Source organism: Daphnia pulex, chromosome 8 (assembly GCF_021134715.1).
Source record: "Daphnia pulex isolate KAP4 chromosome 8, ASM2113471v1".
Taxonomy (NCBI): domain Eukaryota; kingdom Metazoa; phylum Arthropoda; class Branchiopoda; order Diplostraca; family Daphniidae; genus Daphnia; species Daphnia pulex.
The window spans coordinates 11,875,391-11,893,490 of record NC_060024.1 but is presented as its reverse complement, the minus strand read 5'-3'; the positions used below and the strand labels follow the sequence as shown (position 1 = coordinate 11,893,490).

The 18,100-nt window shown below is 40.5% G+C and overlaps 3 protein-coding genes and 2 long non-coding RNA genes across 8 annotated transcripts; 2 read left to right on the top strand and 3 right to left on the bottom strand.

Moving 5' to 3' along the window:
* Positions 1–2,546: 2,546 nt before the first annotated feature.
* Positions 2,547–7,861, bottom strand: LOC124199913 (proline-rich extensin-like protein EPR1). Of its 3 annotated transcripts, none has more exons than XM_046595960.1 (3): positions 4,837–7,861; positions 4,326–4,769; positions 2,547–4,289 (listed from the first exon to the last, which is right to left on the bottom strand). In XM_046595960.1, exons 1-3 carry the CDS (start codon positions 4,858–4,860, stop codon positions 2,805–2,807), a joined length of 1,953 nt encoding a protein of 650 aa, XP_046451916.1. In that variant the 5' UTR covers positions 4,861–7,861; the 3' UTR covers positions 2,547–2,804. The 3 variants fall into 3 exon arrangements, with proteins under 3 accessions (XP_046451916.1, XP_046451917.1, XP_046451915.1); XM_046595961.1 differs by having other exon boundaries at positions 4,344–4,769; XM_046595959.1 differs by having other exon boundaries at positions 2,547–4,769.
* Positions 7,862–7,873: 12 nt separating this feature from the next.
* On the bottom strand, positions 7,874–9,695 carry LOC124199914 (pollen-specific leucine-rich repeat extensin-like protein 1). The gene is made up of 2 exons (XM_046595962.1): positions 9,627–9,695; positions 7,874–9,566 (listed from the first exon to the last, which is right to left on the bottom strand). The coding sequence occupies exons 1-2, from the start codon at positions 9,648–9,650 to the stop codon at positions 8,172–8,174; spliced, it is 1,419 nt and encodes a 472-aa protein (XP_046451918.1). The 5' UTR covers positions 9,651–9,695; the 3' UTR covers positions 7,874–8,171.
* A 1,799-nt stretch (positions 9,696–11,494) lies between these two features.
* LOC124199912 lies at positions 11,495–12,978 on the top strand. Its single transcript, XR_006877071.1, has 5 exons — positions 11,495–11,611; positions 11,689–12,039; positions 12,102–12,244; positions 12,410–12,702; positions 12,778–12,978. It is a non-coding gene; the product is annotated as an uncharacterized LOC124199912 (long non-coding RNA).
* Positions 12,979–13,931: 953 nt separating this feature from the next.
* On the top strand, positions 13,932–15,073 carry LOC124200630. The gene is made up of 3 exons (XM_046596897.1): positions 13,932–14,111; positions 14,219–14,543; positions 14,899–15,073. The coding sequence occupies exons 1-3, from the start codon at positions 14,108–14,110 to the stop codon at positions 15,071–15,073; spliced, it is 504 nt and encodes a 167-aa protein (XP_046452853.1). The 5' UTR covers positions 13,932–14,107.
* A 1,441-nt stretch (positions 15,074–16,514) lies between these two features.
* Positions 16,515–18,032, bottom strand: LOC124199911. Of its 2 annotated transcripts, none has more exons than XR_006877069.1 (5): positions 17,716–18,032; positions 17,513–17,617; positions 16,909–17,438; positions 16,748–16,849; positions 16,515–16,683 (listed from the first exon to the last, which is right to left on the bottom strand). It is a non-coding gene; the product is annotated as an uncharacterized LOC124199911 (long non-coding RNA). The 2 variants fall into 2 exon arrangements; XR_006877068.1 differs by having other exon boundaries at positions 17,738–18,031.
* Between the last annotated feature and the right edge of the window lie 68 nt (positions 18,033–18,100).

Below are 18,100 nucleotides of genomic sequence, written 5' to 3'. Positions count from 1 at the left end.
ATTAAATATTCATGATTGGGAAAATTTTCCCTGTTTGAAGAAATCCGGATTGTCGTTGATTCTAGTTTCCCCCAATCAGATCATGATGGATGTTGGCGCGTGATGTGTTACTGGAGGGTTGACGGTTGAACTGTCGACTGCAGATTGATAATGTTGTAAGATTTCGCTGAGAGATTGTCTTGTGATCGGCTTTGAGCTCTAGCTGTGGGGGATTATATTTATATCTTCAGTTGACTGCAAGCTGGGGATAAAATTAAATTCGTAGCCAAAAAGATTGAATCTCGTTAGCTGATATCTTATTTATTTTTCTGTTACTTTCATCTTGGGAATTCGGCCGTTGGTTGAATCTTTGTCGCTGATTTCTTTTTCACGCTTTTTCATTTAAAGTTGTTTATTCGAGTTTGTTGGTGATTTTTCACGGTAAGTTCTCTGGCTGAGTGAGTATGATTTCATGAAGTCTCATGTTGCCCTACAATTACCCCTTGAAGGTATTTGTACCTTATTGCTGATGTGTCGAAGAGGATAAGATATTGAAGCAGGTTGGAGCCAACAGGTTGGCTCCGTTCAAAGTCAAGAACCTCACCACACGACCGACGAGCAAAATGGAGCGGCTTTTTACATAAGTAAGAAGATGAGGGTGCTGCTTTCTCCTAATAATAAAGCCGCTTAATTCGTGTGAATGTAAGTTTTTTATTGGAACATCCTAAATATTCGACTGATGCGTTTGCATTTCTACGTTGTAGGTCTTTGTAGAAAGTTGCTTACTCCAGGCGACAAACGAAAGCTAATATTCAGATGCTGTCATTCAAACCAGTTATACAATTGTTTTTCTACTTATATTCATGAAAGAGATGACAGGAGCTATTCTTTTTAGACTAGTGCGTCGTCAACAATGGATTAACGGGGATTTTCCGGGAACAGTGCGACTCAATTGATTTAATTTGTAAGTTTTTCATCACGGAAACTTTATAGCGATTAATATTCTTTTACTCTCTCTTGGATTCCAAGAGTTAAGACCTCTGGGTCTGGATGGTCTTATTGCGGTTGTTTTAGTCTAAGTAATTATCTGCGGGTTTCGTGCAAATTTTTACTTTTACCTTATCTGTGTTAGGAGGGCTCAGAATGTCGAATGTGAATGAAAAAAGTCAAAAACCGCTTTTATCATTTTTTAGCGATTTGGATAAGGGGGAATCGATTTTTAATTCTATCGATATATTAGCATTGCTGAAATGCTGATTACAATAAGAAGATTAGTGTCGTCTGCTTATGCTTTGTTACAAATTTCGAAAAAGAGACGAAGTTTAAGATCACTTTTTTTGGAAACGTGACTGCACGAGCAATAGTACATTCAACTATCATAGACAACAAATTAAAATAACAAAAATGTGATTCTCGTACGTGTAAACTCTGGTGTTGCAGCTCTCCATGCTCTCCGCTCTCCATGCTGTTTGGCAGGTAAACACAAAACTAAGAAAACGAATGGAATGTATAGGAGAGTTAAATATAAGTAGCAGTTCCTGTTACTGCTGTTGTGGTAGTGTGGTAGTTCCTGACTAGCATTTATCATGCAAGCCCCTAGTAATGGCAGTTTGTTTGCGCTGTAACCTTCTCCTTTGTGAAGATTTGAGGCCTAAGACAGCCATTACATGATCTGCAAATTTTGCCTGTGCCCTGTTATCAGCAACAATCTCAGTATATAATCGCTATGATAATGATTTGTGTACTTTTATTCCTGCTGAACAACTTAAATTCTCGTGTAGTGTTTATTAACAATATTAAAGGGTTTAGGCCTACCCACAGTCTCAATTTCAACTTTCTTCTTTCTGCAAATATTTTTGGTAACTCATATTTTTTTTATACAGATAATCAGCATTGCATTCCACTTGATTGGAGAAACTACCCATGTCAGTCGAGCTACACATCTCTTCCTCCTCCTTTCTTTAAAACCCCTTTATCCTCGTGTACACCCATGTGTGTGTGGGTGTATCCACGAGGACATCCTTTTTCCTAGCCCTGGTGTCTTCAACTTTTCAACGGATGGGTGGTTGTGAATGCCTGGCTGTAATATCCCAGCCTTAAAAGGTAAGGAAAAATAATCTCGATTCTTTCCTTTTGACTTTTTGGTGGCGTTGATCTGAATCGTTACATATAGTCGCATATAGTACGTAGTACGATTATTCCTTATTTGACTGGGACTGTTTTCTCTTGCCGGTTTTTGTTGATTAAGTTAGGGTTCGTTGAATAACTCTTTTGTAGAACGACTGCAGATCAGGCCTCTTTTTGTATCTCACAACTTTGTCTGTGGCTGTGGGCAAACAAACAAATTCACATATTTTAACTTTACAACACTCCAAGCAAATTGTATGACCAATTGAGACCCCTGCAGCCACACTGGCACCTCCTCGTCAGAGTACTATAACGGCGTTTTTTGCGAACCTCTTTTCAGTCTTTGATTTAAAAAATTTAGTGGCCACGAATATAATTAAATCACTGACCAAAATTCATTGTAATCTCGCATCATTATTCTGAGATACACAATGGAAATGTGGAACTAGATGGGGTTTTTTAGCATCTAGGGGGATCACAACAATAACAATTAACAAGATATTAATAATAAAAAGAAAATTAATCCGTGCATTATTAAATAACAAGTGATGTGGGGGGGGGGCGTGAAAGGGATTCAAATAGACTATAGCTTTATACGAGGCTATAATATGCATTGAAATTAAATATCAAAAGTTCTTCTCTGTCGTATTACGATAAACATCGTTTGGCGGATAGGAAGTTATACTGAACGTATTCATTTATCCTCTGTAATTTTGTAGAAAGAAACTGTTACTTTTGGGAAAAATACCGAATTCGAAAAATCCCTTGTTCGAATCATCGTTAGCTGATTTAACTTTTTCTGCTGGTGTGTAGTCGCTGTAGAAAAGAGGAGAATCTGCAACTGCCGGAGAAAACTCGCCCTCGGTGAATGTTGGACGAGAATGAGCTACTGGTGAGGAGACTACAGGAGGGTTTACCGGAGAATCGTCATAGTCCGGCGCTGTTTGCGGAGGAGAAAAGAAACTTTGCTCCTCGACGGATGCGGGAGGAAAATCCACTGGGGAGTCGTAGCTGTTATAGCTCGTCGTGCTGGTTTCCGATGGATTCGGCGGAGCTTCCGTGTGAACCGGTTGTAAATAATCAGTCAATTCTTCTGGTGCGTTGTTGCCGACCAATTCCGAATGGTGTTGCTGTGGGATGTTGTTTACCACTGGTGTGTAAGGTTGTTGCGGTGGGTTGGGGCTAACCGGCTTGCGGTAAGACTGCTGTGACGGAATGTTGTTCATTGGCGAATGAGGGTGTTGCGGAGGATTGTTGTTGACAGGTTCTTGATAGGGTGGCCGCTGCGCAATGTTGTTCACTTGTGAATGAGGATGAGGTTGTTGCTGGGGCTTGTTGTTGACAGGTTCTTGATAGGGTGGTTGTGACGGAATGTTGTTGACAGCTTGGGTGTAAGGTTGTTGCGGAGGGTTGTTGTTGATTGTAGGCTTCGGGTAAGGTTGTTGGGGGATTTTGTTAACCACTTGTTGCGCTATGTTATTACTTACTACCGGATTCTGGTAAGGTTGTTGATGTGGAACAACATTGACCGCTTGTGGGTGTGGCTGTCGCGTCGGATGGTTGGCGACAGGTTCTCTATAAGATTCTGTTACTGGTACCGATGATTGTTGTTGTTGGTAGTTGCTATTGCTCGTTTCTGGATATGGTTGTTGTTGTTGAGGCGAGTACTCTGGACGGACCTGGTTACTTGACACTTCCGGATGCGGTATGTTCTGTGGAGCAGGTAGGGTTGGAACAGGCAACTCTTGTGGGTTATACGAAGGTTGGGATGGGCCAGATAACTCTTGAGGGCTATGCTCGGTTTGGGCTGGGCTGTTTGTTGGCTGCAATCGGCCATAATCAGGCTGGGGTATGTCGATAGCCGCTTCCGGCTGCCTATAAGCTGCTTGAGGAGTGTTGTACGGATTTTCAAAATGGTTTGGTACCGGTTCTGGTTGTTGTTGGTCGTAGCTGCTCGTTTCCGGATACGGTTGTTGTTGTTGCGGAGGGTATTCTGGCTGGGGAGGGTTGATAGGAGCTTCCGGCTGCCCGTAAGCTGGTTGAGGTGCATTGTACGGATTCTCAAAATGATTTGGGTTTGGTACAGGTTCTGGTAATTGTTGTTGCTGATTGTAGTTGCCTGCTTCAGGATAGGGTTGTTGATGTTGGACGATAGGTTGTTGAGGTGGGTATTCCGGCTGAGGAGGGTATTCCGGCTGAGGGGGGTATTCCGGCTGAGGGGGGTATTCCGGCTGAGGGGGGCTTACAGGAGCTTCCGGTTGCCTGTAAGCTGATTGTGGCGCATTATACGGAGATGGGTTTGCATAATAGTTTGGCGATGGGCTCGACGTTAATTGAGGCGGATTATAGGCCGGTGTGGGGTATGCAGATTTGTATGGGGTCGGATTTTGGTAATAGTTTTCTTGCGGTGGGCTGTATTGCGGAGCTTTCGGTGCATTGTATTGGGGTTTGGGTGCCTTGAAATAAGATTTGGGCTTCCCGTAGTGAGATTTCGGTGCCTTTTGTCGTTTGAATTTTTCAATCAACCATTTCGATTGACGGTGTTCAGCTACTTGCGCTAGCCCTTCGAGAGCCCCAAGTCTTGATTTGCCCATTCTGTTATTATCAGCAACCGCTACAGCCAAAATAGCTATTAATAGAGTCAGCAAAATAGGCCCGAAAAACTAGAAGAATCAATTCATTTCAAATGTTAGATTTGATAGGAAAAATGAGATGTGCAGTATGTAGTACCTTTAAGATTCCGTTGGATCTCATGTTGGACGGTTTTCGGCGTGTTCTTCCTGGTAGTATCCAAGTGACTGCGTTGATGTCAAGACGAATTCTAGAACCTTACTGATACAAATAAGGGTACAATGCTACGTCCTTATATATTCTATCAAGGCATGCTTCGCTTTCACAGATCGGCCAATCCATTGGAGTCACGTGACGGCTAAGGTGAGAGAGAGAAACTCTTCCCCGCATTCGGACACATGCTGGTGTGCACTACTTCTCCCTCTGTTGCTGGTAATATTTCCCCTTTGATGTAGCCAAAAGGAGACCGCCGTTTCAAAAAACCCTCGCGAGCTGTAATACTCTTCACGTTTTCTTTTGGTATCTGATGAGATGGCTTGTGATCATGGGAAGTGCGTTATAATAATAATTCGTTATAGCCTACACTCTGACCAAAAGTGGTCACGCGGAAAAACCCACAAGTTGCAGCTGCTGTCACATTCCAACACTTACGTAGAAAAAAAAAAAAACTGTTCATGCTACATTTGGGATACCCCCAGATTACCTTCAGTCTGAAAGCTTCGAGCCTGATCCTTTTTTTTTTAAATAAAAGGAACACGTACAACCTAGTTTTTTTCATAACTTTAGTCGACTTTTCATTTGTTTCGAGAGCAATCATACGAGAATTGAGAAAGTGGACATTTTTTTTGCGCTAACAAATAATGTGTTGACCCGAATGATTAGCATCTTAATTAGCGTTTGAGGCCCCAGTAACTTTTAAGTCAGAAATTTCCCAGCTTCACCATCTGTGGATGAAACAACAACTTTCTAAAACTGGCATTCATAGAAATGTAAGTCGCCGAGATATTGAAATTGTTGGTAGCTTGCGCAATAACATTAAACGCTAGCATAAAACGTTTTTAGTACACATGTATATTATCTATAATATTTTTACGTTTGCGTTTCATTGGGACTCGACAATGTTTTAATGCTGTAGCGCTTTATTAATCAAATAAAAAAACTCCATTTCATGGTGGTTGGTGGCTACTGGCTAATAGAAAACCACGTTCTTTTATTTGACAGCTTTCCAAAAAGATGGTTCAACATTTGACGACACGGTGAAAAGAAAGGTGAACACTAGTCACAATCAAACAATAAGCAAAAATGTGTTAAAATGTTTCCGCTTAGCACCAGCTGGTAGAAATGAAAATTATATGGTCATCGTCTAATAACTTAATAAGCTTAATAATCATTCAACTTGAAAATCAGGGCTTTTAGATATTACTTTACGGAAAACACGCCGAGGAAAATGTCGTAAAAAAATTCGCTCCGGAGTTATTAACATTATATTGAACTTTTCCTGGGTCCCATACCAATAAACTAATGGATGGCGCAGATTCTGGGAAAACTCATCGTAAAACTTACGCAACAATAAGCGGGTCGCCCCCACAACTGTCGCTCTTTATTTACGGGCAGTTACGGCTCTTTACTTTGGCAATATCGTGAATGTATAGTACGTGAAAGTGACAAGTTATCAGATAGAGAGAAACGTTCAGTAGAGCCGAAGAAAGTCCTTTGACGATGCAGTGGGCTGTGACCATCTCTTGACGATGCAGTGGGCTGTGACCATCTCTTGACGACAGCAGTTCAATACGGCGCAACCAAAAAGTTGGTCACCCCACGCAAACCGTCGTAAGAATCTGCTGGACACAAAACCACTTTCCAATTACGCGGGCAAAGAAATGTGTGTTATCGCTGTAACGTACGTGTATCGTCTAACAATTATTATTATACCTTGCTTTTTATAATCATGATTTAATAACTTCTCGAGTTGATTAATATACCACACTGTCCTAAATTAATAAGGACGTTGCTGCGTAATTATCTTAAGAAATTGTGTCACTGTAACTACTGTGCCTTCGGGGAATCGTCATGTGAAACTAACTAACATGACGTTGTATTTTTGTTTTTAAAAGGCTTTGACGTTTTTTCTCTTCCCCCAAGTCATTTCTGTTGACACTCTTTTATTTGCCGACACTTTGAGGGCTGTTTGGATCTGTTTTTTTATTATTATAGGTGCGTTAATGTTGTTCGGACTGGTTTTGTCACATCATCAAATTAATTTTTAAAAGTAAATTTTTCCTAGCGCATCCGGGTTAATAACCTCGTATGTTATAGTAGGAGGAAAAGGCTGTGTGTAAAAACAGTTCTGGATTTGAGCTACTTTATTTTGTTTAGCTATGTGTAAAAAGAGGTTGGTACCTTCATTAAGTGATTGTTGTCATGGTGATTCATTGGATTACGGAACTACAAAACTGGGCTGGCGAACATGGCCAATTGGTGCTTCACCCCATCCGTTACGCAGTCTATAGATAATTGTCATCATTGTGTATTCTGATGTAGTCGTCTCTATAGCAATGAGTGAAACAGACTGAAACGGACGAAACCATAATGAACGATTCTATTAGAATTGCGATTCAGCAATTTACTTTGCTTCTGAATTGACTTTGTAAAAGTTACGTACTCAAAAAGAAGAAGCTCTCACACATCTGGCAGCATATGCACAGCGTTAAAGAACATTCCCGGTGGATTTATGGCAGACAGTCAACCGAGAGTCTGTCAGAGCTCCTTCTCTTGGACGTCACAGCTGTTCTGATCCGGTGGTCTAAAATGTCTCTCCTTTGTTATTTCTTGATTCGACAAGGATGAGTACCGCAGATTGTCTGCCTCAAAGTTAAGGCCAGGCTATAAAAATTATTACGCTAACTAAACATTAAGCCATCACATTACTCGTTGTATAATATCGCGAAATTTTTCTCATTTACCTGTTTTAAATCGTAAATATTGTTCATCGAAATTTTTTTTTTCTGAATGATAGTGGTTTTATTGCGAGATGTAAATTCTGTATGGAGCTGGGTCATTATTCATGCGCAAAATTTTCCACAAATTACGTTTTACTAATTAATATTTACGGCCGGAGCCGGAAAAGGTCTCCGAAGGACTCTAGAAGGGCAAAAGCGAAAGACTAATAAAAGGGATAGTAACTTTTGGTAAACGATATGTTTGTGTTTTTATGTATTGAACCAGGAAAAGTGCACATAATTGCATAACAAATAATAAAATATGATAATTTTGAAGTAAAAAATTTTCTTGATAAATAACAAGTATTAATGGTTAAAACCTGGAATAACAAACACCATCCACTGTGATGAGAAAATAAATAAATAAGTTATTATTATGAATCGATTAAAGGCCTGTGGTTTTAGAGTTTCAAGTTATTTCCAAGGTAAATACGGTGAGCAATGCATTCAGATACGTTATTTGAAATTAAAATTACGATATGAGAATCATCTTTTTTAAAAATTGAATATCTGCTTAAATATTTCATCGAGATTGGGGAAGGACATATGTTGAAAAAATCCTGGATTGTAATTTTTGTCGGAGACTTGTTCGTAAGTAGGTTGTCTTAGTCTTTGTCTAGACGGCTCTGTTTCTGGTAGGAAAAAGGGAGAAGCGTTTTCACGCTGGGCAGGAGGAGAATGTGTCCCAGAGTCGTAACTCGGATCGCTCGGAGTAGAGTGGTGATCTTGCGTTGGAATGGCTGGACTGTACGGGACAACCGGAGTCGGCTGTGAAGAAGACGACTCGAAAAACGATTGGCTGTAATCTGGAGTTGTTTGGTAGTTAATGGATGGCGGCGGGGAGATGCTGGAGCTAGGCAATTCGGGTTGTCGGTAAGTTGGCGGTACAGAATTAGTAGCCGGTTGTGGTGGATAAGTAACTGGATCGGCTTCTTTGTATTCTGGTTGCGGTGGGTGAGAAGCGGGAGCTTGATGATGATTGTAGGATGGTACTTGAGGTTGACTGTAGGAGGGCTGTTGAGGCTGCTGGTAGTGGTAGGATGGCTCTTGATGATGATTGTAGGATGGCTCTTGAGGCTGGGCGTAGGCTGGGGCGTGATAGGTCGTTTTGGGTGGGCCGTAGTGTCCCTTGGTTGGTTTATGAGTCTTTTTGGGGGCTCCGTATTTTGTTTTCGGTCGTTTGGGGGCCTTGGGCGCCTTGGGGGCTCCGTATTTTGGGCGTTTCGTACCTTTAGGTGGCCCGTATTGAGGCTTAGGTCGTTTAGGTGTTTTGGCTGGACCGTACTGGCCTTTGGGTGGTTTTTGGATCTTGGGTGGTCCATAAGAGAATTTATTTTTCTTAAGTTTCTGGTGCCATTTCGATGGGATATTTTCCTGGCTATACTCTGGCTCGTCACGTTCTTCCGTAAGTTCTCCAACGTCCTCCAGTCTTTCGTCAATTTCGTCGTCTTCTTCTTCATCCATACTGCTGCCTCCTAGCGCGGCCCAGCTCCAGTCAATTTCATCCATTCGATGCTCAACTTCGTCTTGCTCTTCATCGATTTGCTCCGTCAGGAAACTCCAGTCAATGCCATCGTCCAGTCGTTTCTCAGCCTCGTCTTCCTCTTCGCTGTTTGGCCTTTGAAAACCCCAGTCAATGTCATCCATCCTTCTGTCGACGTCTTCTTCGTCTTCTTCGTCTTCTTCCGCACTGCTTTCCAAATTGAAACTGTTCCATTTGAAATTACCCAGCTCTCCTATATTCCTCGGCTGGCCAGTGATAAAACTCCAGTCAAATCCTTCCGCACTCCGGCCAACCTCTGCTTTATCCATCTTGCTTTCAATTGCCAAGTTGTCATCTAGTCCTGCGACTTCAAGAGCCAAATGGATCACAAGAAGCGCAAGAACAAACTGGTACAAATGATAAATTATTACACGAATCGAATCATTTTTAATTTAAATGCGCTTTACCTTTAAGATTCCACGACGCCTCATGTTGTATTGCTGGAGTGCTGGTGTCTTGTCAAGCCAACGAACCTGTCTGCTACCAACACAAGCTTTCTGATACCATTTTATATCCCAGTTGAAGAAGCGGCTCCGTTCCTCATATATTCCAACCCCCTCGAGTCACGTGACCAAATTGCGAGAGCCCAAACCGCTTGCTATTTGAACTACTTTCTTAGCTTATCTGGTTCAAATTCGACAGTAAGAACGATCTGACTTTTTTTTGTTGTTTTGTTTATTCCGCTTCGTGAGACATCACAATATTTGTGAATTTTAATTACAACCGCATATGCGTGGGCTTCCCCAACTCAAAAATTTGGAAATTCCTTCCACTACATTTGTGCTACATCACTGAGGGGTTTTTCCGCATGTCTACAAAAGTAGAGAGCAAAGTATTTCAGATGTATTTTTTTTTCAGGTATTATTCAGTGGTTATAAAAAAGACAAAAAGCTTTTTGGAATTCTCCTGATGTTGCTGTACGCCTAGAACTAATAGCGAAATGATGGGATACCTGATGCTCGTTTCCTCATCCGCCGTTACGGCTGCTGATTATCGGATGCCTCTTGTGTTATAACTCATAACGATGTCACTCATTATAAACTACAACCTCAAACGGTGGTATTCGTAAAAGACAATCGAGCTATTACTGTTGCCTTGTTCTCTCTCTCTCTCTCTCGCCGTGTGTCTGTCGATACGGCTCATGATTACGGGGATGGCGTTTTACAATAAGACTTCGTTACAAACTACGGTTTCAAGTGGTCAAACCTGTGGAGAGAAAAAAAAACCCAAAGTGCGTCGCCTACCATATTGCGCGACGGGTGAGGAGGATGACGTGGGGAGTTAACTTACGAGGGGCTTATGGGGAAACCGGAACGGAGTTCCCCGCCAAAAAAATCTACTGATGGACTTGATGGAATTCTTTTTTCTTTCTCTTGTTTCTATACGGAACGCCAAGTGACCCAATTTTTATATAGCACTTGTCTAATGCTTTATTTATTTTAGTTTTCGAAATGTAAGAGCTAAGGGGGTCGTCTAACGGGGGTAGCAAAACTGCTGTTGATCTGATCCGAATCTTTCAGCATTTAACATTAAAATAAATGAAATAATGAAAACAAAATAATAATATTGTATGTTTATTTAATTCATAAATAATAATGTTGATATTCAGCTGAAGTCATTTCAAACATGATCATTCGATCCAAAACAGCATATGTTAATGTACGTATGTGTTCGCTGATTCTTCTTTAACAATCCAACGCGCTACAACTGGCTACAACATGAATCTACCCATCTCAAATTGACTTTTAAACTTACCTTCAGATTTATTAGGGGTTATGCTAATAAAGGACAGATAGAGATCGTAACTCTTAAAAATCCACGGTGTCTCGGTTGGTTTCACGCTCCGAAGTTGACTCCAAAGGCCCAGTGAACGGAAATCCCAAGTCCCAACCGGCAGTCAATGAAGTACGAGCGTGTACCCAGGTCAAGAACCACTCTCTACCACTCTTTGCTTATTTGAATATATTTTTTATTTAACAATTCAAATTAATTTTTATATCTTTTCCCGCGTCACTCACTAATAAATTTAACTATTGAAATGAAATGTTTGACATAATTTTGCCATTCGCCATTTTCTACTCTTCGATGAAATATTAATTTACATGTAATAAATCTAAAAAATGACAGGGTTATTTCACTTATTTGCTTGGGATTGGGAATGAGAAAAATATCCATAGAATTTACAAAGCTTAATGAATTGCAACGCAGCATTACTTCGCTTTCCGGAAGTTCGTCTGCAGTGCCACAGTTAAAAATCCAAAATGTCAGACTTGGTTAGGCACTATTCAGCGGGTAACAGTAACTCTCTGGCTCGAACAACAGACCATGTTGAAAAATTTTCAGCCATTGAATTGTTTTAATTACATCGAGCATTTTTGCAGTTGGCAAACAAGTTCGTTCATGCAAACTTTCATTATGTTTCTCGATTGCCCAACTGTAGTATCATTCTTGCCCACAGCGTGCCCACAGGTCCTGTCCCTCTACACATAGTTGAAAGTTGAAACAAAGAAGTTACATCAAAAAATGTTAGAAACAGCTAAGGATTTCCAGATCACATTGGTGCAAGAAATGAGACATTGAATATTCAATCTCTCTATGCTGGATGCCTGGAAAAGAAATGTGCTGGGAAAAAATATTGTTCTGTGTTTCTTTATCAAGATAACGTTTCCACATCATTTATCACAAAATCAACACAATATGTCTAAGCCTTTCAAGTGACCTTTCATGCAATATCTGCTTACGAAGAATGCATTGATGAAGAACAAGTACCTGATGAAGTCAACTTATCTTAACATTCAGTTCTAGCCTGCACATTGCTTGGTAATTTCTGCTTGGGTTATTTAAGGTTACTGATTCTAAATTGTGTGTTTATGAATTTACAGGAAACATAGCCAATAATTTCTACTTGGCAATTTCATCTAATCATGTAGTCTGAACCTGCTGTCCATTTTGCCAATACTTTGTTGCTATGTGTACCTGCTATACGTTTCTTCAAATGCTGAAACTTACTATAAGATCTATTAAAGTAATTATGTTGATCAAACTTTCTAACTGTAGGGTTACAGCTTTAGTTAGTTAATGACTACTGACTTTAGAGTACATTCCTTTGCTTCTCAGTTTAGTTAAGACGAGAGATGTGGTTTAAATTATTTAATTTCCATTTGTTTGAACTTTTATTTATTTTGAAAAGCTTGTAGATTCTTCGACACGAAAGTGCGCGTCTTTATCACGACTCAGCGCGACGACCAGTAATCGATGGTAATCGAAGTGGCCGCGATTTTCAAAGGAGTGGGCGACATGTTTGACAGATGAAACGGCACAAGAAATTGCGCGGACAGCCGTTCCTCTTCTGGGACAGCTCGCACTTGTCCATCTGGAGTCAAATCCTCTTCAATTTGGCCGTCATTATCAACTTGATTGTCGCCGTCTTTTACCCGTTCGCCACTGACGGACCGGATCCTGATCCTGGCACTCACCTCTTAGGTATGTAAAACTTAATAGTAACTCAATTTCCATCCTAAACAATCAAGTTTTCAACGATATTTCATAAATATTCAGGTCTCATGTGGGAATCTCATGCTTCAATCTGCCGCTGTGGCCATTACGTTACCTAAACCGTCGTATATCAGGACTCTCGTCATGATAGTCATTCTCCGACTTATATTCTCTACTTGCCCTCAACCCACATTGATGCTCCTTGGCACCGCCACCCAGCAGAAGGAAAGGCCAGTTTGCATGTACTTCACACTAGAAGGTCACGGAGATGGAGAGCATTACGTAAAACTTGTCATACAGTGGTGTAGAGGTCGGATGAGAATGACACGTGTTGAACATTATTAAGCAGGTACAATAGCCGCATTGCTTAGGAGGTGAATCAGGGTGAGAAAAATCGTATTAAAGGAGAGAGAAAAGATGATAGAAATCATTCGAGCAAACATCTCCAACCTCCAACACGGCAACAACTGCAGTGCACTATCTGTTTCCACTGCATTCCTCATCGTATTACCAGTTCGCCATCATGGGTATATAAAAACTATATATTCTGTTTTTACATGGAGTTTTTTATGAATGCTACTTTTGACTATTTATTAGTATGGCAGTTATTATTAAATATTTATGTTTTAATTTATTAATTGTCTAGTTTACTATGGCGTCGTGCAGCTATTGGGTGTTGTATCGTTGATGGCTGGGTTCACCACTGGTGTACCGATGTCTCCTGGGTATGGCGGAAACCAAACCGCAACGCTGCCGCCTTACTACACAACAAGAAAATACGCAACAACCGATTACTACGCCACCAAGACTACAGAGTATTACACCACATAAGACACCGGAATACTAAAAGACTACGTATGCTTCCCCTGCCTACTACACCGAAGCCCCTAATTACAACAACACCGAAGTGCCCAAGTACAACCTACGCTGCCCCGAGCTACTACACCGACGCCCAGAAGTATTACTCTGCGTAAAAGGAGTCGTATAAAAGGAGAAAAAAATGTGGTAGAAATCAGTCGATTGAGGATCTCCGACACGGCAACAACTGCAGTGCACTATCTGTCACCAACTGCATTCCTCATCGTCTAACCAATTCGCAATCATGGGTAAATATTCTGTTTTTACATTGAGTACCGTATTAAATCCACATTTTTTTAATTTTAAAATTTAGTTATAATTGAAAAATACACTAATGATAAGTGTTGCATCATTCCCAAGCAGGTGCAATTGCCGCAAGACTTAAGTTGAAAGGTGAATCAAGAGAAGGAGAAATCGTATTAAACGAGAGAAAGGGTGATAGAAATCAGTCGAATGAACATCTCCGAAACGGCAAAAACTGCAGCGCACTATTTGTCACCAACTGGATTGTTCATTGTATAACCAGTTCGCAATTATGGGTAAATATTGTTTTTTACATTGAGTTCTGTATCAATCCCACTTTTTTCTATTTTTTAATATGCCAGTATTTATTGAATTTTAATGTTTAAATTTATTAATTGTTCAGTTAACTATAGCATCGTGCTACTGTTGGCGTTGATGGTTGGGTCGACCAATGGTGTACCGATGTTTCCTTGGTATGGCGGATATCAAACCAAAACGCCGCCGCCTTACTACGCAACAACAACTTATGCAACAACCAGTTACTACACCGAGGCCCCTAAGTACTACACCACTAAGGCACTGGAGTTTTGTACCACAACTTGCGCTGCCCCGAGCTGCTACACCGACTCCCCAAAGTATTACTCTGCCCTGAGTTACTACACCACCAAGGCACTGGAGTACTACATTACTACGTATGCTGCCCCATCCTACTACGCTAGTGCTCCTAAGTACCAGCTACTACACCGAGGCTCCAGCTTATTACTTCACCAAAGCGGTCGAATACTACACCGAAGCGCAAAAGTACTACTCTGCCCCGATCTACACAACCGAAACTGAGGCGGCCAAGTATTACGCAACCCCGACTTACTACACAGAAGCTGCTCCTTCTTACTACGTTGAACCGGAATACTACACTGATGCTCCAGTTTACTACACCACAACCTACGCTACACCTAGCTACAACACCGAAGCCCCCAACTACTACACCGAAGAAGCCGCCTATTACACAACCACGTACGCTGCCCAGTTTACTACACCGAGGAACATCAATATTACTCTGCTCCAAGCTACTACCAAACTAAGGCTTATGAGAATTCACACCATCAAGGCTCTTGAGTATTACACCGCTACTTACGCTGCTCCGACCACCGAAGTTCCAAAGTATTCCTCTGCCCCGAGTTACTACACTACTAAGGCATCGATATATTACACCACAACCTACGCTTCAGCTGACTACAGGAGGACTTCTAAATACTAGAGCTGAATTTTAATACTGTTATTTGTGTTCCGAAGATTTGTCGGTTATTTTGTAATAGTTACTAGTCCTCCTAAAAAGAAGAGATAGAAACCTTAAGATGTTCTTATAAGTAATAGCCAAGTGACTGAGCATTTATGCATGAATGTACAAGACTTTATTTGCTAAACATTACTTCAATATAAAGTACTCAGACTCAATGAACAAAAACATAAAAGGAATTGCTTTATTTTCCCACCTCCACCCACAATTCCTCCACTTTTTACAATCACACAAATACATACATACACTTTAGTTAACCCGTTGGCTGCCACGCCATACAACTCGTAGATTGTTCTCTACTCTTACGCGCCATGTCTGAAGGATCCATGGCCAAGGTGGGACTTGCCATTGCTGACAAGTCCGGGCTGACACGTGGACAGGAGAAGATGGAATGTACGCCTCTAGGAGGCCTCTAGGAGGCCCGTGCTAAGGAGCTAGGGGAGAACAAAGGCGTGGCAGCCAACGGGTTAACTAACACAAACAACAACAAAAATATTACCAATAACAAATGATGATCAGCGCTGACATTTTGGAGATACCGGAGATGTTTTGCTGTCCATCTTCTCGACGTCTTCTCTGTATTACCTGAATAAAGACAAAACGATTGTTATCAAGTGAAATGCCAATAAAATTTACATAATACATATTGATTTGTTTTTTTTTTTGCTCAAAACTTAATAGGAGCTTAAAATTTTGCTTAAAATTATACTTTCAATAGTAGGAACGTACACAGAACAAAGCTCACTTGCTAGTTTCATGAAAATATTCCGGAAGTAGACCGGAAGTAAGCGATAGCGCCTTAACCATTGAGCTGTCGACCAAATCAACCAAATATTCGTGATCTCCATGAAATTTGGGGTCGATTAGGGGTGATTTTAACGAAATCCAAAATTTGGCCAAAATCGAGAATTTTCCTGAACTATAGTTCAGGAAAATTTTTGAAACCGGAAGTACGAATACGTACAAAACAAAACATGAACTTTACCACAAATTTGGCGAGGATCACGAATAAGTGGTTGTTTTGTACGTGGAATGAATATTTACTGAACTACTGACTGAAATGAGAAAACCGGAAGTAGAAAAAAAAATCAAATATCGAAAATTTAACAAGTGAGCTTTGTTGGCGGTATAGTTATCGTCAGTTTTCACTAAAAAAAATTCCACACAATAGCTTCCGATAAATGTTTAAAGAGATTGGCAAAGTAACTGAAACTGACTGTTTTGACAGCTGAAAATTATCGAAAAGCCATCTAGCGTTAGAAAAAAGAAACACTTCTAAGTCTAAGTAACACTTTTCTGCGCAAGAAGGGCCTGATTTTGGAATTATTACACAGACAGACAGTTTAACGCAAATAGATTACTAGTAGATAATCTACGAAAATAAGTAAATTGTCCGGTACCTGGCCATAATCCCGTGGTGAGTGACTGCAAGTGTGTCACAGCAACAAGCTGGATGAGTCTTGAAGATAAGAGTGGAGCAGAATGTCGGTGAAAGTCCTTCTCTGTCATCCAGCATCGGCAGCACAAAATCCAGCATTGGCTCAAGGATGTCCGTAAGGATCTTGCGTGCTCTGTAAAAAAAATAATGTTATATTTAATGAAAATCTAAAAATTAAAAAGCATATCAATCTTTACCTTTTTTAAGAAGCCCACTGAAATGTTCATGATGAAAAACCGTAATAATGGAATTACAGCAACCAACTGCATTACTCCTCGGGTGGGATAAATTTCCTGTTGCTAAACAAAGTGTTATGAAGTATTGCAATAGCTTAGTGATAGGTGATATTGATGCTTACCTTTATCATATGGGTGATGATTTAGTATGGCATTTGACGTAGTGTGGTTGGTGTGGTAGCAGTAATGGGAAAATACCGTATCTCCGCACATTTGTATAATGTGTGCTTCAAACATGAGTTTTAGGCTTTTGACAGCATGAGGATCTAATGGATGGAAAGTGACTGAGCGCTAAGAAGGGCCTGTTTTTTTTTAATTATTATACAGACACAGATTTTAACGCAAGTAGGAAATCTACGAAAATTAGTCAATTGTCGGTTCACTGGGCTTAATCCTGTTGCGAGGGCCTGCAGGTGTGACACAGCGGACGGAAGTGAACACGGACGGAAGTGATCTAACTCGCCAGTGAAGCTGGATGAGCGTACGTTGTGAAGGTAGATACATAGTAGCATGGTAAAAGGTGATAATGATGCTTTATCATTAGGTAACAAATTCAGTAAGGCATCTGACTTTCATCAAGCAGATCTGCTAAATGTACAAGCACATGGCAGGATATTAACTTCACACTCTTCAGGACACTGAAACTGGAACTCTTAAATGGGATAAGGAAAATTATACATTATTTACAAATTTACACAAAGTTATCTGTGAAAAATAAAACTCTACCTATTGCTTAGCTGGGCTGCCTTCTAAACAGATGTAGAAACAGTCTTAATAACAAACACGCTGTCACAGGTTACACTATCAAAATCGCAAGGTTCAGAAAAGATCCTATGGTCAATGAACAAGAATAATGTTATACGAAAATTTGAATTATAACAGTCTCAATGCCTTATTTTTCTGGTGTGTTTTTAGTAATGGGAAAATACCTTATCTTGGCACATTTGTTACCTGTACTTGTTTTTGAGCAGATAATAACATCAGTGGTTACTTGAAAGGATTATGTTGTTGTATTTGTGATAAGTGATTTGGTAACTGGTAATGTTGCCAGGCCACATAGAACAGAAAAGCCAGATAATGCCACAACATCTTTTCACAGCACATTTTTGTACTATCACTGTACTTGATGCTTCGAGATACCATTCTTCGGTTCAACGACGGTCGACTTAAGTTGTTATTTTTATTTGCACTGCAGACGAACTTTCGTAAGAACTGGAAAGCGCTGTTGCCAATTTATGAAACTCGATACTCGATACTCTGCAAATTCTATGGATAATTCTTCCCACATCCCACTCAAAACAACCCTGATGTTAC

Bases quoted from the DNA above. Each gene is read 5' to 3' on its own strand.
- LOC124199913 (XM_046595959.1), bottom strand. From the start codon at position 4,860: ATGAGATCCAACGGAATCTTAAAG. The intron at 4,770-4,836 runs GTACTACATACT...TGATTCTTCTAG, and splicing joins GATCCAACGGAATCTTAAAG to TTTTTCGGGCCTATTTTGCT.
- LOC124199914 (XM_046595962.1), bottom strand. From the start codon at position 9,650: ATGAGGCGTCGTGGAATCTTAAAG. The intron at 9,567-9,626 runs GTAAAGCGCATT...CATTTGTACCAG, and splicing joins GGCGTCGTGGAATCTTAAAG to TTTGTTCTTGCGCTTCTTGT.
- LOC124200630 (XM_046596897.1), top strand. The intron at 14,544-14,898 runs GTACCAGCTACT...TACCAAACTAAG, and splicing joins TACTACGCTAGTGCTCCTAA to GCTTATGAGAATTCACACCA.